At 39.8% G+C, this 18,202-nt stretch overlaps 1 protein-coding gene across 3 annotated transcripts in view; it reads left to right on the top strand.

Annotated features, from left to right (window-relative positions):
• Positions 1–18,202, top strand: part of UBE3D (ubiquitin protein ligase E3D) — a 67,729-nt gene that overhangs the window by 26,851 nt on the left and 22,676 nt on the right. For all 3 annotated transcript variants that reach the window (XR_014174369.1, XR_014174370.1, XM_081941379.1), the window contains 2 exons: positions 1,012–1,181; positions 14,390–14,528. Coding sequence is in view for 1 of the 3 variants with exons in the window: in XM_081941379.1 (XP_081797505.1) it covers positions 1,012–1,181; positions 14,390–14,528 (309 nt within the window). In the remaining 2 variants the exon portion in view is untranslated. The remainder of the gene's footprint in view (positions 1–1,011; positions 1,182–14,389; positions 14,529–18,202) is intronic.

The raw sequence follows: 18,202 nt of genomic DNA, 5'->3' as shown, positions 1-18,202 counted from the left end.
CCAACTTATAATAGGTGCTCATCATCAGTGGTCAAGCCAGCAGTTCTGTTTTAATTTTGAGAGCACATTTTCTACCGTTCTGAAATAACAGCAAGAAGTTTTTATAGAAGCTTTAAAATACCCTTGTTTCTGTTTTACCTTTTAACAAAACAACCAAATGATTTTTTTTTCTATAAAAAGAAAGCTTTAGTAAAATGCTAGTAACTGGTGTTTTCCAGAGAGCACATGAGCTTTAAAAACTAGGTATAGGTAGCCCTTGACATATAACCATAATGGAGTCTGGAATTTCCATTGTAAAGCATGATAGCCATAAGGCATTGGTTTAATTGATTTGAATGAGTGGTTAGGTTATAATCCATTTTTCTACTCTGGCCATTACTCAAGGCAACTATCAAAATTCTGAAACAAACACAATATAAAAGCTAAAGGTATAGATTTACATTATCAATAAAATTGCGTTAAAATTTTAAGAAGTAAGCTAGACCTGATTTTTCCACTTTTTTGCAGTGGTCATTAAGCAAGCCTATGTATTTCTAATGGGTGTTCTTTCCTGGAATGTCCAAAAAGGCCAGAAACCAGCAAAAAAATAATAATATCCATCATAAATCACAGTCAAGTGACTGTGGAATGTGGCAACCGGCTGTAAAGGTAAGCCAGTTGCCAAGTGCCCAAAATGTGTCAAGTGATCAAGGGATAGCGGGCCAACATCAGAAGTCTGAAACCGGGTCAGTAGTAATAGTGGTAGTAATAGTAAGTAATAGTAAGTAGTGTCCTCTATGGTCTTTTATGGGAGAAAAGGAAAAGGAAAAAGAATAGAATAGAATAGAATTCAATGCTCTATTGACTTAGTGTCATTGGATACACAAGGAATTTGTCTCTGGCGCATAATAATGGTTTCACTTTCATTTATTGCTATTTGTGCTTGCTAATAAACAACCTGAACATAGTAAAATTCTATATGTGGACTAAGCTCATTAAAACGTGACTTATAAGAATGTCTCTTATCCATAGATCTGGGTACTGAATTGTGACACGCTGATGGTGGAAACGTCAGGAAACCCAGTTTCCAAAAATGTTTTTACATTACTTGAACCTGAGCTGTCTTCTCCTGTAAGGCCTACTGAGCTTCATAAGGCTGTTAAAGTTCTTTACCATCCTTGTACTGAGAACAGAAACAAGGAGTAAGTACTGATTCTGCATGCTAATCTGTTTTGTGTCTCTGGAAACAGCAAAGCTACAATGGAGAATATTTTAAAACAGCTGATAAGTTGGCTGGATTCTTGTCAATAGTTTTTTTTTAAATATAGCTGCCTTTATTTTATTTTTTTAAATGCATCCTCTATAATCCATATTTGTGTAAAATCTTCATTTCCCATTCTTGCTGTTTTAAGAGATGATTTATAGCACCTTAGAACATGCAACCAAGCAACTATAGTATATACCTTCTTCATACCTCAAACATACTGGAATTTTGTTAATGGACTTGATGGGCATGTGAGTTCATATGAAAAACTGACACTTGCTGAAAACAGGAATTTATTACAATGGAAACAAGAATAGTGTCTCTTGAAGCTATAAAATGTTGTTAATCCTCAAAATCTTACCTAGCATGGTCACTTGGGTATTATAAGAATTGTGACTCTAAAAATATGAAGCACACCTTGTTACCTGTTCCTGGGCTAGTGTGAGGAGCTACATAATATCCAGAGAGATGTAGTTGAAAAAATTGTGTATGTTTTTCTGGGAAAAGTAGAGATTGTGTGGAGACAGGATTGTTTTCAAATTGTTCAAAGTACTTCAATGTAAAGTATTTATTAATTTATGTTTTATTAGGTTTGAAGTTGGCACAGATTTTTTTTCTGTAAGAATTAATTGTAGAAGACCTTGTCTTCAGAGTTAGCGAGCTCTTTTTTCTTTCAGATTATTAAACAGAGTCTGAGCATCAATTGGAGAAGTTATAGCTGTAGGACTGGGGCAAAATATTTTTTTTCATAAGTGCAAGAAATCTGCAATTTCATGTATTTCAAATATTGGATATTTTGGGTATTCTTTCTTATTCATGATGGGCTTGTGAAAGTATTTCTAAGGTGTATGGACTAATATGGCCCAACAGTCATGACTGAAGATCTAAAGAGTTGCACTGTATTCTCAGTACATCTGATATATATTAGATTATTAGGGGTAGTTGATTTGAACACTTACGTAAAGGGTAGGCAACCTAGTGACAATAGATACCAATGGGCTCACTTTCTGTCCTGCCTTTATTTTTAGATATTTTAAAATAAATATATAGGAAATTTCCTTCTGCATTATTTTTATAGAACACTTGTGTAGCTTGAAGCCTTTATGGGAAATCAAAATGGTGGCTGATTCCAGCCCAATCTTAGTTTGAAAATATGTTTACTTCCCCCTCCCTCCCAAATCAGAGGTTTAGAGCAACATAGAAGAGTGAGGGCAATCCTTCAGTTTGCCTTCTAGTAAGTGAGTTGTGAGAGGCCACAAACTTCATGGCATCCACTTTGTGAGAGTACTCATAAGAAATTCTGTATAGTTCCAAATGTGCCTAAAACACAAAACAGCTTACTGTGAATTTCATCCAGGGTGTTTATAGATTCCTTACTAGAATTTGCATAGAAAAGACACTGGGACCAAGTCTGGGAAATCATGCACTACACAATTTTTCCATATCCTGTCACAACTCACTTACCAGAAACTCATGTTTCCATCACTGTATACTACACAATGTAATGATGAATGCTCTTCAGTGCTCATTTTTATTGACCGAGCTTATTAAGCAGGGAACATGTGGGCTTTTTGTTTTCTTGGTATTTGTAAATCTCCTAGCAATTACTAAGCGCTTCTGTAATTTGAAAAGACATTATGAAGGAGGATGTCACATAACAAGTTCTTAATACATTCAAAAGCATGTGTGGATCTCCTAAAACATTGTGTATTCCAAAGGCAGAGTTGCCTTTATTGAGCTGATATTTTTCATCTGCTTGCAGTACAGAAGGCAGCACAATTTTTCCCCAAATCCCATTTATGTTGTCAGAAGTAGATTTGCATCACTGATTGGAAATGCGAGGCTGTATTTCTCTTTGGGTATCAATGAGATGAATATAGCTGCCGGAAAATATTTAATTAATGGGCAGTGCTTATAATCCATCCTGTCCTAAAGGGCTCTAGGCAGCATACCAATAGCAAAAACAAACAAAATATAAGAAAAACATAATAAAATCCACTACACTTTAATTGGATTAAATGGGAAAGCTGTGTTACTTATGCCAACAAGGACAAGTTAAAATAAATATAAATATATCTAGAAGATGAACAAAGAACACAAGATCCATTAAAATTAACAACTTGCTGCTTTATTGATCACATACCAGCTATAGTGAAATGAATATACCACTTTCGATTTCTGGCAAAAAACCCCCATCCATTGGATATAATAGCTTCACTTAATGACTGTAATGTTTGTTTAACAGCTGGCACAAAACAGTCATAAAATTGAGCATGGTCATATGGTGACTTGCTTAGTGACTGGACTGAGATATGACCATATTTCTGGGCTCAATTGTGGTCATAAGTCAAAGACTATATGAATTGGAGTCTTATTCCCACTAACCTTACCAAACCTGGAGAAAGGATTCTATGGTTTGAATGTTACTGCTGAAAAGCTTTCCAGTTCTGTTCTGAAAAACAGTTGGAAAATTACCTTTCACAGATCCCAATATAGATGAATGAATGAATGAATGAAATTTAATTTGTTAGCCGCACCCTCTCCAAAAAGGACTTGGGGCGGCGTACAATAAAACACATACAATATATATATATATACAATACATATACAAATACAAATAAACACATACACATACATGTACCTGGAGGAGGTAACACTCATAAAATATATATAAAAATACAATTAAAATAGCTATTTAAAACACCCTCAGTTAAAATTACAAAATTTAAAAAACCCGTCAGGAGCAATAGGATAAAACTATGGTTGAGCCAGGCCAGCTAATTGGAAGAGGTGGGTCTTGAGCTTTACACGGAAGGAGCGGAGATCAGAGGTAATCCTGATATCAGGGGGGAGGTCATTCCACAGGGCTGGGCCCGCCACAGAGAAGGCTCTGCTCCTAGGCGCCGCCCCCCGACACTGTTTGGTGGACGGCACCTGGAGAAGTCCCTCTCTGTGCGAGCGAATTGGTCGTAGGGATGTATGGGGCAGGACGCGATCCCGCAGGTAACTAGGTCCTGTGCCATGGAGCGCTTTAAAGATCGTTATCAAAACCTTGAAACGCACCCGATAGAGCAAAGGAAGCCAGTGCAGCTCGCACAGGAGAGGTGTTACATGGGAGTACCTAGTACTCCCCATAATCACCCGCGCGGCCGCATTCTGGACCAACTGCAATCTCCGAGTGCATCTCAATGGAAGCCCCATGTAGAGAGCATTGCAGTAGTCCAGGCGAGACGTCACCAGTGCATGAGTGACTGTGCGTAAGGCATCCCGGTCCAATAGGGGGCGCAATTGGCGCACCAGGCGAACCTGGTGGAACGCCCCCCTTGCCACGGCTGTCACATGGTCATCCATGGACAGCCGGGCATCCAGGAGGACGCCCAAATTGCGCGCCCGCTCCACGGGGGCTAGCTGTACTCCCCCGATGGCCAGAGATGGAAACAACTGGTTGAACCGGGGGGCCCGAACCCACAGCCACTCCGTCTTGGAGGGGTTGAGTTTGAGTCGGTTGCCATCCATCCAGACCCGTACGGCTTCCAAGCACCGGGACATCACTTCGACGGCCTCGTTGGGGTGGTTCGGGGTGGAAATGTACAGCTGGGTATCATCAGCGTATAGATGATATCCCACCCCGAAACCACGAATGATCTCGCCCAGCGGCTTCATGTATGTGTTGAACAGGAGTGGCGAGAGGGCCGACCCCTGTGGCACCCCACAAGTGAGGGGCCTTAGGGTCGACCTCTGCTCCCCTGCCAACACACGTTGCGTCCGGCCGGAGAGATGAGAGAAAACAGATGCTCTAATTCGAAATAATTTGGGACTTTATTTCCCATCCAAAACTTTGAATCAACTTAGAACTAAGGAAAAATTTCCTGACATTTAGAACAATTAATCAGTGGAATGATTTGTCTCCAGAAATTGTGGGTGCTCCAACAACAGGAGGTAAGCATTTGTCTGAAATGGCATAGGGTTTCATGACTGAGCAGAGAATTGGAACTAGAACAGTGATGGCTAACCTTTTTGCCATCGTGTGCCAAAAGCAGTGTGGAGCAGAGGGTGGTCATGCACGGGCATGTCCACACCCATAATTCTATGCACAAGACTCCCTGCGCATGCATGCACAAACCCTGCCCCCACTTTTTGTGTGAAAAGGACCCGTTTTTTGTCCTATTCAGGCTTCAGAGGCTTTCTAGGCACCTGGGGAGGGCGAAAATGACTTCCCCCTCTCCCCGGAGGCCCTCCAGAGTCTTCAGAAGGCTTCCTTGAAGCCTCCGGAAGGCAAAAAACGGTCCTTTGGGCAACTCATAAGTCTGTTCCTTAACTTCCTTCAGGAAAGCCTCCGGAGGGCAGAAAATGGTCTAAAATGAAGGCCAAAGTTAGCTGGCCACTGTGCGCATGTACGCTTAAGCTGACAGGGCAATGGCTCTTGTCAGCTAACAAATGGCTCCGCGTGCCACCTGTGGCATATGTGCTATAGGTTCGCCATCACGGGACTAGAAGATCTCCAAAGTCCCTTCCAACTCTGTAACATGAACTGGTAGCTAACAAGAGATCTGCAGTAGTATAGAACGTTAATGGTGAGCACAGTATAAGAGTTGAAGCTTCTGTAAGCAGCTTAACTATAGCAACTTAACAGAATTATGCAGCAGTTGTTGGTGCAGAGTGTCTCCTTTAGAGTTAGTAGTTTCTACACCTTACAGTTTGTATGATGGGGATAATTGAAATGCTCCCCCTCTCCATCTTCAATTTCTAATAGTTCAGTCCCTAATATATAACTGCTGACCTTTTGGTTTCTGTAATCTTGTCACTGGGCTCAACAAGAGAACTACACATATTTGTGCCTCCTAGAATCTAAAAGCATGACATTGATTTGATTGTGGTTTTTATTAGGTGAGCAGCTAAGGTTCCTGATTGTTGGGCTGCCTTTATAATTTTGTTTACTTGAAAATGAGATTATTAGGTCTGAAAAATCATCTGTCATTAGCTACTGTTTGCAGTGATGTATCATAATTGGCTGCTTTATATCCATTTCAACTAGCGGAAGCACATGAATTTTGACAATCTCTTCCCCAAGGCGACATTAGTCAGTGTGAGCTCAAACTGCTGGGTCAACATTTCCTTCTCCAAAGTCATACAAGAGTGTAAAAATTTTATGAGGTGACTTTAACAAGACCCACTGGGATTTGGGATTATTTGTTTTAAGTTCTTATTAAAGAGAAAAAGTTTTGTCTGTGTTTAGCTGGGTAAAGTAAAGCTAGTTCAAGGCAACACTGTTGTTATAGAGGGAAAAATTCTATAGAGAGTATTTGAAATCAAAGAGAACTATTTCTTTTTCAGTATGCAAAATGTATTTTGCCAGAATAAGTGTTTAATTGTAATAGCATACCTTAAAATTCTAAAGTTATTTCTAGATTAATAACAGCAACATTTTTGCTTGAAAATAATCTAATAAATACAAAGGGATGCCCATTGAGATTTTTTTTCTGCAGCATATTCGTATGATATTGTGTTTAGAAAAGACTACTGCCTCTCAAGAAACTCATATTGGGATCATGATGAAGAGAGTACCTTACTGGATGGCTGAAAAAAGACAGACTAAAAAGAAATATATTTTCTTCTTCTCTCCAACCAAAAAGGAGAAACATACATTCTGATGCATTCTGTTTAAAAGTAGAAGACACCCTTGTTTTGAAATACAGCTCTAGTCCTAGTAATTTCATTGCTCAGCCTGGACTATGGTTTGTTGGTTTGGGTCACCCTAAACCAATTTGGGATTTGTCTCTCTCTCCAATGGACATAGTAACTGCAGCAGGCGATACAATGTCTTTCAACAACCATAGGTTTATTGAATAGCTTGCAACTTAATAAAAGGACCACCAATTCCAGCACAAGTGCCCAGAGAAATCAATAGTTGATTATACTGCCTTCTTAATGGGATGAGCAAAGTGATGTCCAAAATGGGGTTATTGGGAATGAGTCCTATTATCCTGCTGTTCTGGGGGGTGGGTGGGTTGTGTGTTGATTAGGCTAGAATAGGACAGGGTAGGAAAGTAAAATCAGAATAATAGGGTTACTTGATCTCACTCCCCAATTTTAATCTAATTATGATTTCCATAGACTGCTCCCATTCCCGTGGTGCTTAGGTAAACACTGTTACCACTGGAAGGATGAGTGACAAGACCATTCCTGCCCATAGACCACAACACTGAAAAACCAGAGTAAATAAGCCACCAATGATTGGAGCAGAACCTTAATAAATCTTATGGTAGGAAGCACATCCTCTCCCAGTTAATACATTATGTCCATTATCTGGTTAGATTCTACCACACATAATTTATATACGTCTTTGGCTCATTCCCTTTTAAGTGAACTCTCCCTGCTCACTCTTATTCATCCATCACTACAACCAGCAAGACACATCTTAAAATAGTTATTTTTCTTACCTAACAATGGTTCAATTGCAGGTTACACCAATAGAATTGAAACTTACCACTTGTCTTATTATTCCTACTCGAAAATAAATAAAATTACAGAGAATGTAAGGCGATCTAGCCATTTACATTTTGCTGCAGAGGAAAAAAAAGAGTAAACGGCAAATCATACATCATATTTTTCACCTGTCAAAATTAAAGCCAGTGAGAAAATATTAGGAGCTAAAAGTCCATGCTTGAGGAGAAAGGGCTAAATTAATTAGCCCCTCTTCCTCTCTCTTCTTATAGTATTAAGCAGAACATTATATTAGATTCTGACTAGTAATTTTCACTTAATTTACATTTGAGCAGTATTACAATTTTACTCCCTGTTTGGAAGGGAGAGGTTGAGACCTGCAATGTTTTCTAATCCCAGGAATGTTATCTCCAGACATTGGCCTTCCAGTACCTTCATCCATCAGAACGACCAGTTTATTGATTGTTGGGTGTCATTACTCACGTCCTTCGGTCATTCTGTTTTTCTTTGCTATACTAGTGCTGGTCTGGAGTGGAATAATCTCACACAGTATTCATTCTGGTATGATCTTCTTTTCATGTAGTAATATTTGTAAATCACATCATAACTGCGAAGCAGGCCTTTCCATTAAGCTGTTTGTTAGCCATCAATTGTATGTATTTATGTAGTCACGCAGGTTACTTTTTGCTTGTTCATGAATGGTCTTAGGTTTAATCAGGTTCTGTGTTCATCCTTATTTAGTCTCAGGATTGGCCAGGTCTCTGTTCTCTTCCACTGTTCTACCCAGCCGTCTGAGTTTTCTATTTCATATGCTCAGTTTAAATGACGTGTCTGTATCAATCAGTGTTCAGCGTAGTTTCATTGTGTCCTCATTTCCTTCTCCTGCTGCTGTTCCTATTTTCTTGAAGGTAATGCCCCATTAGAATGTTTGAAGCTAATTCAAAACTTTCCCTTACTATTGGCACAGTTCAATTTTCTCCAAATAGAATAATCTTTCACATCCCTCATAACTTTGACTTTGAATATTCAAAAAACCTTTTCATTTCCTCTACTCTCAAACTAGGTACCTAAAAATTAGCTTCCAACTCAATTAAAAGACTATCAAATTTGATTCCACTCATGACCTAAGCAGAAGTCCAAGTGTTGTAGCAGTTCTGAATTTTATATCTTTATAAAAATTATATATTTATTACAGAATAAGAGTTGGAAGGCACCTTGGAGGTCTTCTAGTCCAATCCCCTACTCTAGCTGGGATCCTATACTATTCTGGACAAAAGGCAGTCTAATCTCTTAAAAACGTCCAGTGATGGAATGCCCACAAATTTTGGAGGCAAGCTGTTCCACTGATGAATTGTTATTACTGACAAGAAATTTCTCCTTTATTCTAAGTTATCTCTTTCAAAAGCTTCATATAACTTATATCTTTATAATTTATATCACCTTTATATCTTCTCCAGAAATTCAAGGTTAGCACTATTGTCATTTTGACCCAGTGATTTATTTAATTTATTTATTTTGCAAGCCCCCCCCCCCAATCTTAATCAAGTAACTGAGTGAGTAACAAAAAAGAAGCCCACATATGAAAACATAAAAATAAAAAAAAGCCAACCAAAGATAACCAATAAAAATAATCAACTCATCAAAACAGTCGAACAGTACAGGACAAAACACATACAATGGGTTCCTGTAGCATTCCGACTTTGGAGCCAGAGGGATGAACTAGGGTTTTTTTTTTTTTTTTGCCAACTAGGTTGGGGAAATCTGAATCCCACGGGAGTGGGAAGGACTGTTTTACAGGAAAAGCATTCATAAAATCTAGTTTGATTTATACTTCCAACTTCCCCAGCAAGATAAACGGGAAACTTTCATTGTATCCAGCATTTTCTCCATCTTTCCTCCATTCACCTGGGGATTCTTGTTTGTTTAATCCGCTCGGATTTCTTTTCTGAGAAGTTTGAAAGCATACTCACTCTTTTGTAGTAGTAATTAACTTTCATAATATTGCACTATTGTTAGCAACCCCTCTGGGCTAGACACTTCTCCAACGGAGATGAATTTCACAATGTCAGCCTCAGCTTATTTTTAACAGAGGCAGAAGTGTTGATACGTTTTGGATTTTAATCTCTTGACATCCCACCATAATGGGGCTCTATTCATCAGTGCATGCTCCAGAAGGCTGTATAATGAGCTGCTGTTGAAAGGAGTGAGATTTGTCATCATGCATCACTCTGCAGGGATTGCATGTGCAGGATAGGTTGCCCAAGTATGGTGAATACAAACACATTTTTAATCAAATGGTTCAGCATTTGATTCAGCATAAACCTCAAGGACCTGACTGAGGCATAAGCAGTTTACAAATACTTGGAGGCTGTTTTTCATTGCGTGCTCCATCAGAGCAAGCATCTTTTTACCCTGTCAGCTGCCAAGAGTTAAGATACAGTGGTTAAAGTAACAATAACAACAGCATATTTTATCAAAGCTGTTGGTCAGGCAAAAAGTATGATGATGAAGATTGGGACTATTTTCCTCTCCTCTCTTCTTCTCCTCTCCTCCCAAACTATATTATAGGAAATGAACTAAAACTGGCCTAACTCCCTTTTTAAAAAACGTTCTCCAAATCAGGAAGAATTACAGATCCTTCAATCCTATCTATGCTTTTGAACTGAATTCATTCTACTCTTCTCTCCGTTTGTTAGTTGCGAAGTCGTGTCTGACTCATCGTGAACCCATGGTAAACATTCCTCCAGTCCTTCCTGTCCTCTTCCATCCTCTGGAGTCCATTTAAGCTCATGCCTACTGCTTCAGTGACTCAAGCCAGCCACCTCATTCTCTGTCATCCCCTTCTTCTTCTGCCCTCAATCTTTCCCAGCATTAGGCTCTTCTCCAGTGAGTCGTTCCTTCTCATTAGGTGGCCAAAATACTTGGGCTTCATCTTCAGGATCTGGTCTTCTAAAGAGCAGTCAAGGTTGATCTCCTCTAGGACTTACCGGTTTGATTGCCTTGCAGTCCAAGGGGACTTGCAGGTGTCTTCTCCAGCACCATAGTTCAAAGGCCTCAATTCTTTGGTGCTCAGCCTTTCTTATGGTCCAACTTTCACAGCCAAACTTTGCAACTGGGAAAACCATAGCCTTGACTATACGCACTTTTGTTGGCAGGGTGATGTCTCTGCTTTTTAGTATGCTGCCTAGATTTGCCATAGTTTTCCTCCCGAGGAGCAAGCATCTTTTAATTTCTTGGCTGTAGTCCCCATCTTCTCTCCCTATCTTCGTACAAATGTTGAATGTTTTCGTTGAAACCCAAACCATGGATTTCCATGCCCTAGCTGTTTCTTCTTAGCTATAGCATCTCATCCTTTACACAATTATCACAATAAAATAATTATATGCTTGAAATACAAAAGAGTGTTATTATTTACAAGATAGCAATAGCACTTAGACTTATATACCGCTTCAAAGTGTTTTACAGCCCGCTCTAAACAGTTTACAGAGTCAGCTTATTGCCCCCAACCATCTGGGTCTTCATTTTACCCACCTCGGAAGGATGGAAGACTGAGTCAACCTTGAGCCTGGTGAGATTTGAACTGCCAAATTGCAGTCAGCCGGCAGTCAGCAGAATTAGCCTGCAGTACTGCATTCTAACCACTGCGACATCATGGCTCTTGAAAATCAACAGATTATTTTATCAAGATGTACCATTCTTTTGTTTGTTTTGTTTGTTTGTTTTGTTTGTTTGTTTTATTGGATTTATATGCCGCCCTTCTCCCAAAGGACTCAGGGTGGCGTACAACATTAAAAAACACACATCCCAAAAGTTAAAAAGAAATTAAATATATATCCCAAAAAACAAATCGAATTTGTGGAACAATACATTTAAAAAATGAGTTAAAATTAACAGGCCAGGCCGGCTTGCTGGAAAAGCCAACTGTTTAGGGCACGTCGGAAGGACCGGAGGACAGGGATTATGCGAAGCTCCGGGGGCAGCTCATTCCAGAGGGAAGGCGCTCCCACAGAGAAGGCTCTCCCCCTGGGGGCCACCAGCTGACACTGTCTGGTCGACAGCACCCTAAGGAGGCCAACTCTGTGGGATTGTACTGGACGGTGGGAGGCTACTGGTGGCAGTAGGTGGTCTCGCAGGTACCCTGGGCCTAAGCCATGGAGCGCTTTAAAGGTCATAATTAATACCTTGAATTGCACCCGGAAAACAACCGGCAACCAGTGCAGGCTGCCTAAAAGGGGTGTAACATGGGAGCACTACCCCATGATAACCCGCGCGGCCGCATTCTGGACCAGCTGCAGCCTCCGGGTGCTCTTCAAGGGCAGCCCCATGTAGAGAGTGTTGCAGTAGTCCAGGCGAGAAAGGACGAACCTACCATTGTCCCAGTAGTCGCAAACGCTTCCTAACATGCCTTTGATTTATTTCTCCTTAGTGTTCTACGTTTATCACTTGTTATTGCTCTGGTCTCCATCCAGTATTTTTGGGGCCTTCATTAACTTATAAATTTTAACAAACTGATTTGTTCAACAAGGAAAGCAATTAAAAAAAAGATTTTAAATCACACTTGAAAATTGAATTATTAGTATCTTCTTCAAGTCAGTTTCTCTGACTTTCTGATGAACAACTGATGAATGGGTAATTAATGTGCAAGTATATCAGCTTCTGTCTTTGTGTAATTGGAGTTTAGATGGAATGTTGCAAGTACACAAACAGTTAAGAAGAAAACAGGGCATTGGAAGAATATCTGAAGACACATTGAAGCTAGTGCATCCTGAAGGCTTACTAAATACGGGAGAGGCCAAATTGACCTATAAGAAAAATAAAATGGAGCAGGAGTGGACTTCAAATTTTTTAGCAAGGGGTTCTCTGCCCGGTTGCTGCCTGGCCATGGCCATGGTGGGCATGGCCTAGTCAGCCTCCTGCATGCTCCGGAAGCACTCCAAAGGCTGGAAATGTGCTTGTTTCCCGGCCTTCCCGAACTTCCGGTAAGCCCATTTTTCACCCTCCCCGAGCCTCCACGCACCCCCTGAACTTACCTGCATCCAAAATGGGCCACATGGGGACTCCAGGAAGGAATGAGACAGGGTGGGTGGGGCCAGCCAGGAGTGGGATTTGGGGGTTCTCTGAACTGCATAGAATCTTAGCTAGAGGTTCTCCCGAAACCCTGCAAACCCCCAGCAGCACATCCCTGAAATGGAGAATAGAAAAAAGACATGGCAAGGCAAAGTATTACATGGCCAGGACATTAAAAAACACCTAGCAGGCAAAGCAGATAACAACACAATTTTCATCCCATAACAATGGTTAAGAGCAGGAAAGGAAGAGTTGAAGAAAGAAACAGAAGGGCAACTTCTGGCTGCACAAAAAACAAACATATACAAAGCCAGAATTGAGAAGACAGCAACAGACAGCAAATGCTCCCTCTGCAAAGCAGCTGAAGACACAATGAACTACCTAATTAGCTGCTGCAAAAAGATCACACAGACTAAGTCCAAGCAATGGCATGATAAACAGTAGCGCACTGGAATATTTGCAAGAAATACCGCTTGCCTGCAAGCAAGAACTGATGCAACGATAAAATGGATAAAGTAATAGAACATTTAAAAAACCAAGATGCTCTGGGACTTTAGAATTCAAACAGATAAACATCTGCTACACAATACCCCAGGCTTAACAGTTGCTGATAAGAAAGCAAAGAAAAATATTGGATAGTGGGTATTGCAAAATCTGAAGACAGCAAAATAGTGGTGAAAGAAGTGGAGAAAGTCCAAGTATAAAGACTTAGAAATAGACATAGAGCGACTGTTGCAAAAAATAATAATAAGGGCAAAGATAGTACCAATAATAGTAGGTGCCTTGGGTACAATCTTTGGAGCACCATTTGAACACCATCAGCATTAACAAAATCACCATCAGCGAATTGCAAAATGCATCTTCACTTGGAAAAGCGTACATCTTGTGATGATATTTTAATACCATCAAACTACAACATCTGCCTATCCCCAGGTCCCTGAGAAGGATTCAATAGGTAGATTCAGCCTAAACATCTGATTGATTGTATGATCAACCATAATAATTTATATATCACTTGACTCCCAGCAACATTTGGGAATGTATAATGGGCCTTCTTAAAAAATTACTTCTCATGTCTTTTTCATGCACAATGCTCTGTTTGAGCCCTGGGTTCCCCTCCTCCTCTAATGTGGCACATTTTTCTGGATAGATAGGAACATTCTGAAGCAAGTGGAATGGATACCCTTAAAAAACAATTCTAAGAAAGTAAATTAATCCAAGAAGCATCCTTGTAAATAAAGATACCTCATGCAGGTGCCTATTTTTGTAGAATGCTAGTTTCTATATTTTTATATCAAAGAACAGATGGAGCAAGAATCATGGCAGAAACCAAGACAACACTGGGGATGCCAGTAGTACCATCTTCTGATACATCTTAAGAGTCTTCAGTGCACTTAGTTCACTACTCCTGTAAATGGAATACAAAAATTAATATGATCTCATTAGGCATTAATGATCACATGCCAACCGCTTAAGTAATTGAATAAGATTTTAACAAGAGAGCATTATATGCATTGCTCTATTTCTATGTAACTAAATCTGCTTATAGGTAACATTTATTGTTTTTTACTTATTGAAAGTTTAAATTCCCTGCATATTACATTGGCAGGTAACACGATTCTTGTTTCATTCCAGTCTTGTTGATGCATGGAAGGAAGATATTGGAGTCTCTCCCCTCACATTTCCATCAAAAACCTGTTTGGAACTTCTGTTGATACTATCTCAGAGTAATGCTTCGTTGCCTCCTTCTCTTCGCTGGATGAATTCTTTCCAGGTAAAGAAATCAGATTCTTTCACATCATATTTTAACATTGCAGAAATAAGCTTTGGAATCTAGATCTTTATCCAAATGGAATAGTTAATAATAGCAGATGTTTCATTGACCTTTCTTTGCTCTCTTCGTTTAGTACCCAATTATGGTTTGAATAAATCATTTTTACCCATTTTTATGCACGAAACAGAAGCCAATATATGAAACTGAAGATAGTGTTGTATTCACCTATTTAACTTACTGAAAATGTTACATTTTTTTCCTTCTTTGTGCAAGACATGCCGGGTGATTCTTCTCTGAGTGATCCTCACCACCATCAGTCCTACAACATAGTCTCGGAATGTGCTCTTGTAAGATAAATTTCCAAAGCTCCATTTACTCATTGTGTTGGGGGAAATCCTTTCTGTACTATCTACTTCACTTCATAAATGGAGGAAGCCCAAAAATCTAATGAATTCATCATGCTTGTGGGCATTTTGTTTTCCCACTGGAAAGACTTATCTGCTACATTTTAGCCATAGTTAGTATTTCTACTTATCAATTTAATCCAATTTAATAACATGCTGTAGTGATCCTTGTTACTGAAGGAAAGGTCCCAAGTGCAGTTTTGCTGACATACTACTTGTATGCAGGATTGAAATGCTCTGAAGTATGCTACTGGTTCGCTTCACACGAATGCGCACCACATGCACTAAGGAGCCTTTTCTGAGTCTGTAGAGTAGAGCAGCAAGGGCGGGGGGCAGCTGTGCTGTGCGATTTAGATTTGCTAGAAAGCAGGATTTCCTGCTTTGTAGCAAATATAAATTGTCTGGCACAGCTGATTGTAGCACAGCTAATCGTTGGAACTTTTTAAAAATCTTTTTAAAACATTTTTTACTACCGGTTCGGGGAAACTGGCCCGAACCGTTAGCATTTCACCCCTGCTACATTCACCCATGTTACTGCTAAGGGTGCACGATGACTCCGTGGTTAAAAACAATAAGCTTGTCAGCAGGAGAGCTGACAGCTCAGGTTCGACACCTAAGCACTGCATGATGGAGTGAATTCCCATTACTTGCCCCAGCTCCTGCCCACCTAAGCAGTTTGAAAGCATGCAAATGTGAGTAGATAAATAAGTACCACTTCACTTAGAAGTTAACAGCATTCCGTCCTCAGCATATAGTCATGCTGGCCAGATGACCATAGAAATATTTTAGGACAACTCTGGCTCCCTCAGCTAGGAAACGGTGATCAGCACTGTCTCCTAGAGTTGGATACAACTGGAAAAGTAGCAACGTACCTTTACTACTTGCTATTGAAACCCTGGAGGTCCCAAAGTCAGGGACCCAAGTAGAGCTCTGACAGAGAATGATGAACTTCAGTTTATTCCTCTTCAAGGAAGAGGCTAAACTCCATTTCCTCTGTTTTAGGGAAGTCATCAATCCTGTCAGAGGATGTAGCCATCTAATTGTTTCTAAACAATTTGGGGGCAAGAGTAATCCCAAGACATTGGACTGAACAAAGGAAGCCTGTGGCTCTTTTAAGGTTTCTTAAAACTTTATTTGAGCAGGAACAGGAGCTGGGACAATAATTCTTAAAATGAATGTTAATTTAAGTTGTACCTTCTTACTTTATCTTCTGCCAGAGCCCAGGCCTTGCACACCTGTCTCAGGTTTTCTTACAACCCAGTTCTGGCACCACATGGTAAAGGAAGAGTGCATTGTCAATTTATTTAAAAATCAATTTACCTCTTGCAATCTTTGGGGAAATTATTTTGCAAACTACCCCCAAAAACGTACAAACATCGCTGTGTTATTTTATAGTAATAAGTTGCTGACTTTAATAAAACCCCAGTTTCATATAATAAAAGATACATTCTGGATATTTTATCTGAGGTCAGTGTGATTTCTGTTTCAAGCAGAAATGAGAATTCTCTATTCTGTTTAGCCCTTTGGATATCATCGTTTAAGAGGGTGGGGGGACCGGTACCTCCATATGCTTGCATAATAAAATGCTGAAATGGACATGGCTGGCTTGAGGGAGAAACTTTTCCAATGAATGCAAGATTCAGATAGGAAGGTTGTTTGAAAAAGAATTGAGTCTTGTATAGTTGGGGGAAAGTCATTCCTAGCAGTCATTCTGTTAAATTGGATAATAATGACAACGTCAGGCTGCATTTTTGGTCTTATTCTATTTTGGAAATAGATAAGCTGTATGAATGAATACACAAGAAGAAATGTCATCACTTTATCTCATATAAGAGGTTGAAAATCACAAAGAGGAAATACAGGATTCCCACCCCCGCTAAACTATTGAATCCTATTCCAGAAATACAATTTTAGAGTCATGTTGAGATTTTGTTTTAAAACTGGAAATTATGGTTCAAGGAGCTAAATGAATCACTGGGTTTGACAGATCCATATAACCTCAACATAAATATTACTTCCATTCCTCTTAGAATCAATTCAGTCTGTTTAGATTGTGGCCTGATGAGAAACGACCACAGAATCTGTAGATTATAAGACGTTTTCTTTAATGCAAAACACTAGGATACAAAACTCTGCCATTAGCCAACAACACACACAAACACACACAAACATTCACCCTGCATGCTATCCTTAGCTCTACTGACTTTACATTTCTTGCCTGAAAGGGCTAATGTGCCTATACATTTTGTGTTATGAACAGCTTAAAGAGAAACCAAAATTATAGCCTTTGGAACATTACATTTTTTTCCTCCCCCACACCCAGTTTTATATACCAATGAAAGAAAACATCAATGGTCTATTTAATTCCAGCAATCCCTGTTTCACTTCAGAGTTAATGTCGGACAGATACTAAAGTGAAATGCTTGCCTTTTCCCTGACAGGAATGTTAGGAAAAATGTGTTAAGTTGTCTCATGTATCATCGTAAAAATTCAATCTCTGAAAAGATTTGTACTTGAGTTCTTGTTTACTTTGGTTTTCTGTAGTCCTGATGTCAGAGAAAACAAGGTAACTCTGGCAAAACACCAGCAGAATGTGTTTGTGTTTCATGTGTTTGCTTATCTTGTCATAAACATTGAAGCTTAATTCTATAGGATCACTTTTTTAGGCTGAGAAGTTTACCAGTTTAATGAATATACCTGGAGATTTTCTATACTATTACAGATTCTATTCACTGTAAACAGAAATTTCATAACTAAATGTTATTTGATAAAATACATCACAGACACAGGATTAGAAAAAGGAAATTAAGCAACAACTGGCAAGTGTAGGTGTAATTTGTGATTACATTTGGGAGCATAGATTTAAAAGTGTGGCTTAAAATATGTGTTTAATAAACTGGATCAGTTTGGACACCTGCTTTTTTATTCCCCTTCATGTGTTGCATGTTATAATGGGAAGTGAGAAAGCTCTTGAGAAGCAGGGGGGGGGGGGAAATGCTGCCTAGAGAAGGATCAGATAAGAGATGCCTTAGCCCAGTGATTCCCAAAGTGTGTGCCGCGGCTCCCTGGGGAGCCGCGCTATCGTCATAAGGGCGCCGTGAAATATTCAATTAATACCTGCGCCGGGCGCCCGCTTCCCTCCCTCCTCTCGGGCTTTGGAGGGAAGCTTCTGCAAAAGCCCGGGCATGACAAGTCTCCCAGGCTGAAATTTGCCGAGCTGTACGCGCGCGCCTGTTTTCCACGGTGTGGAGCAGCGGCGAGATTCTGGGC

The sequence above is a fragment of the Natrix helvetica genome (genome assembly GCF_964273705.1).
Source record: "Natrix helvetica genome assembly, chromosome: 2".
Classification (NCBI taxonomy): Eukaryota; Metazoa; Chordata; class Lepidosauria; order Squamata; family Natricidae; genus Natrix; species Natrix helvetica.
This window is presented reverse-complemented; position numbering and strand designations above follow the sequence as displayed.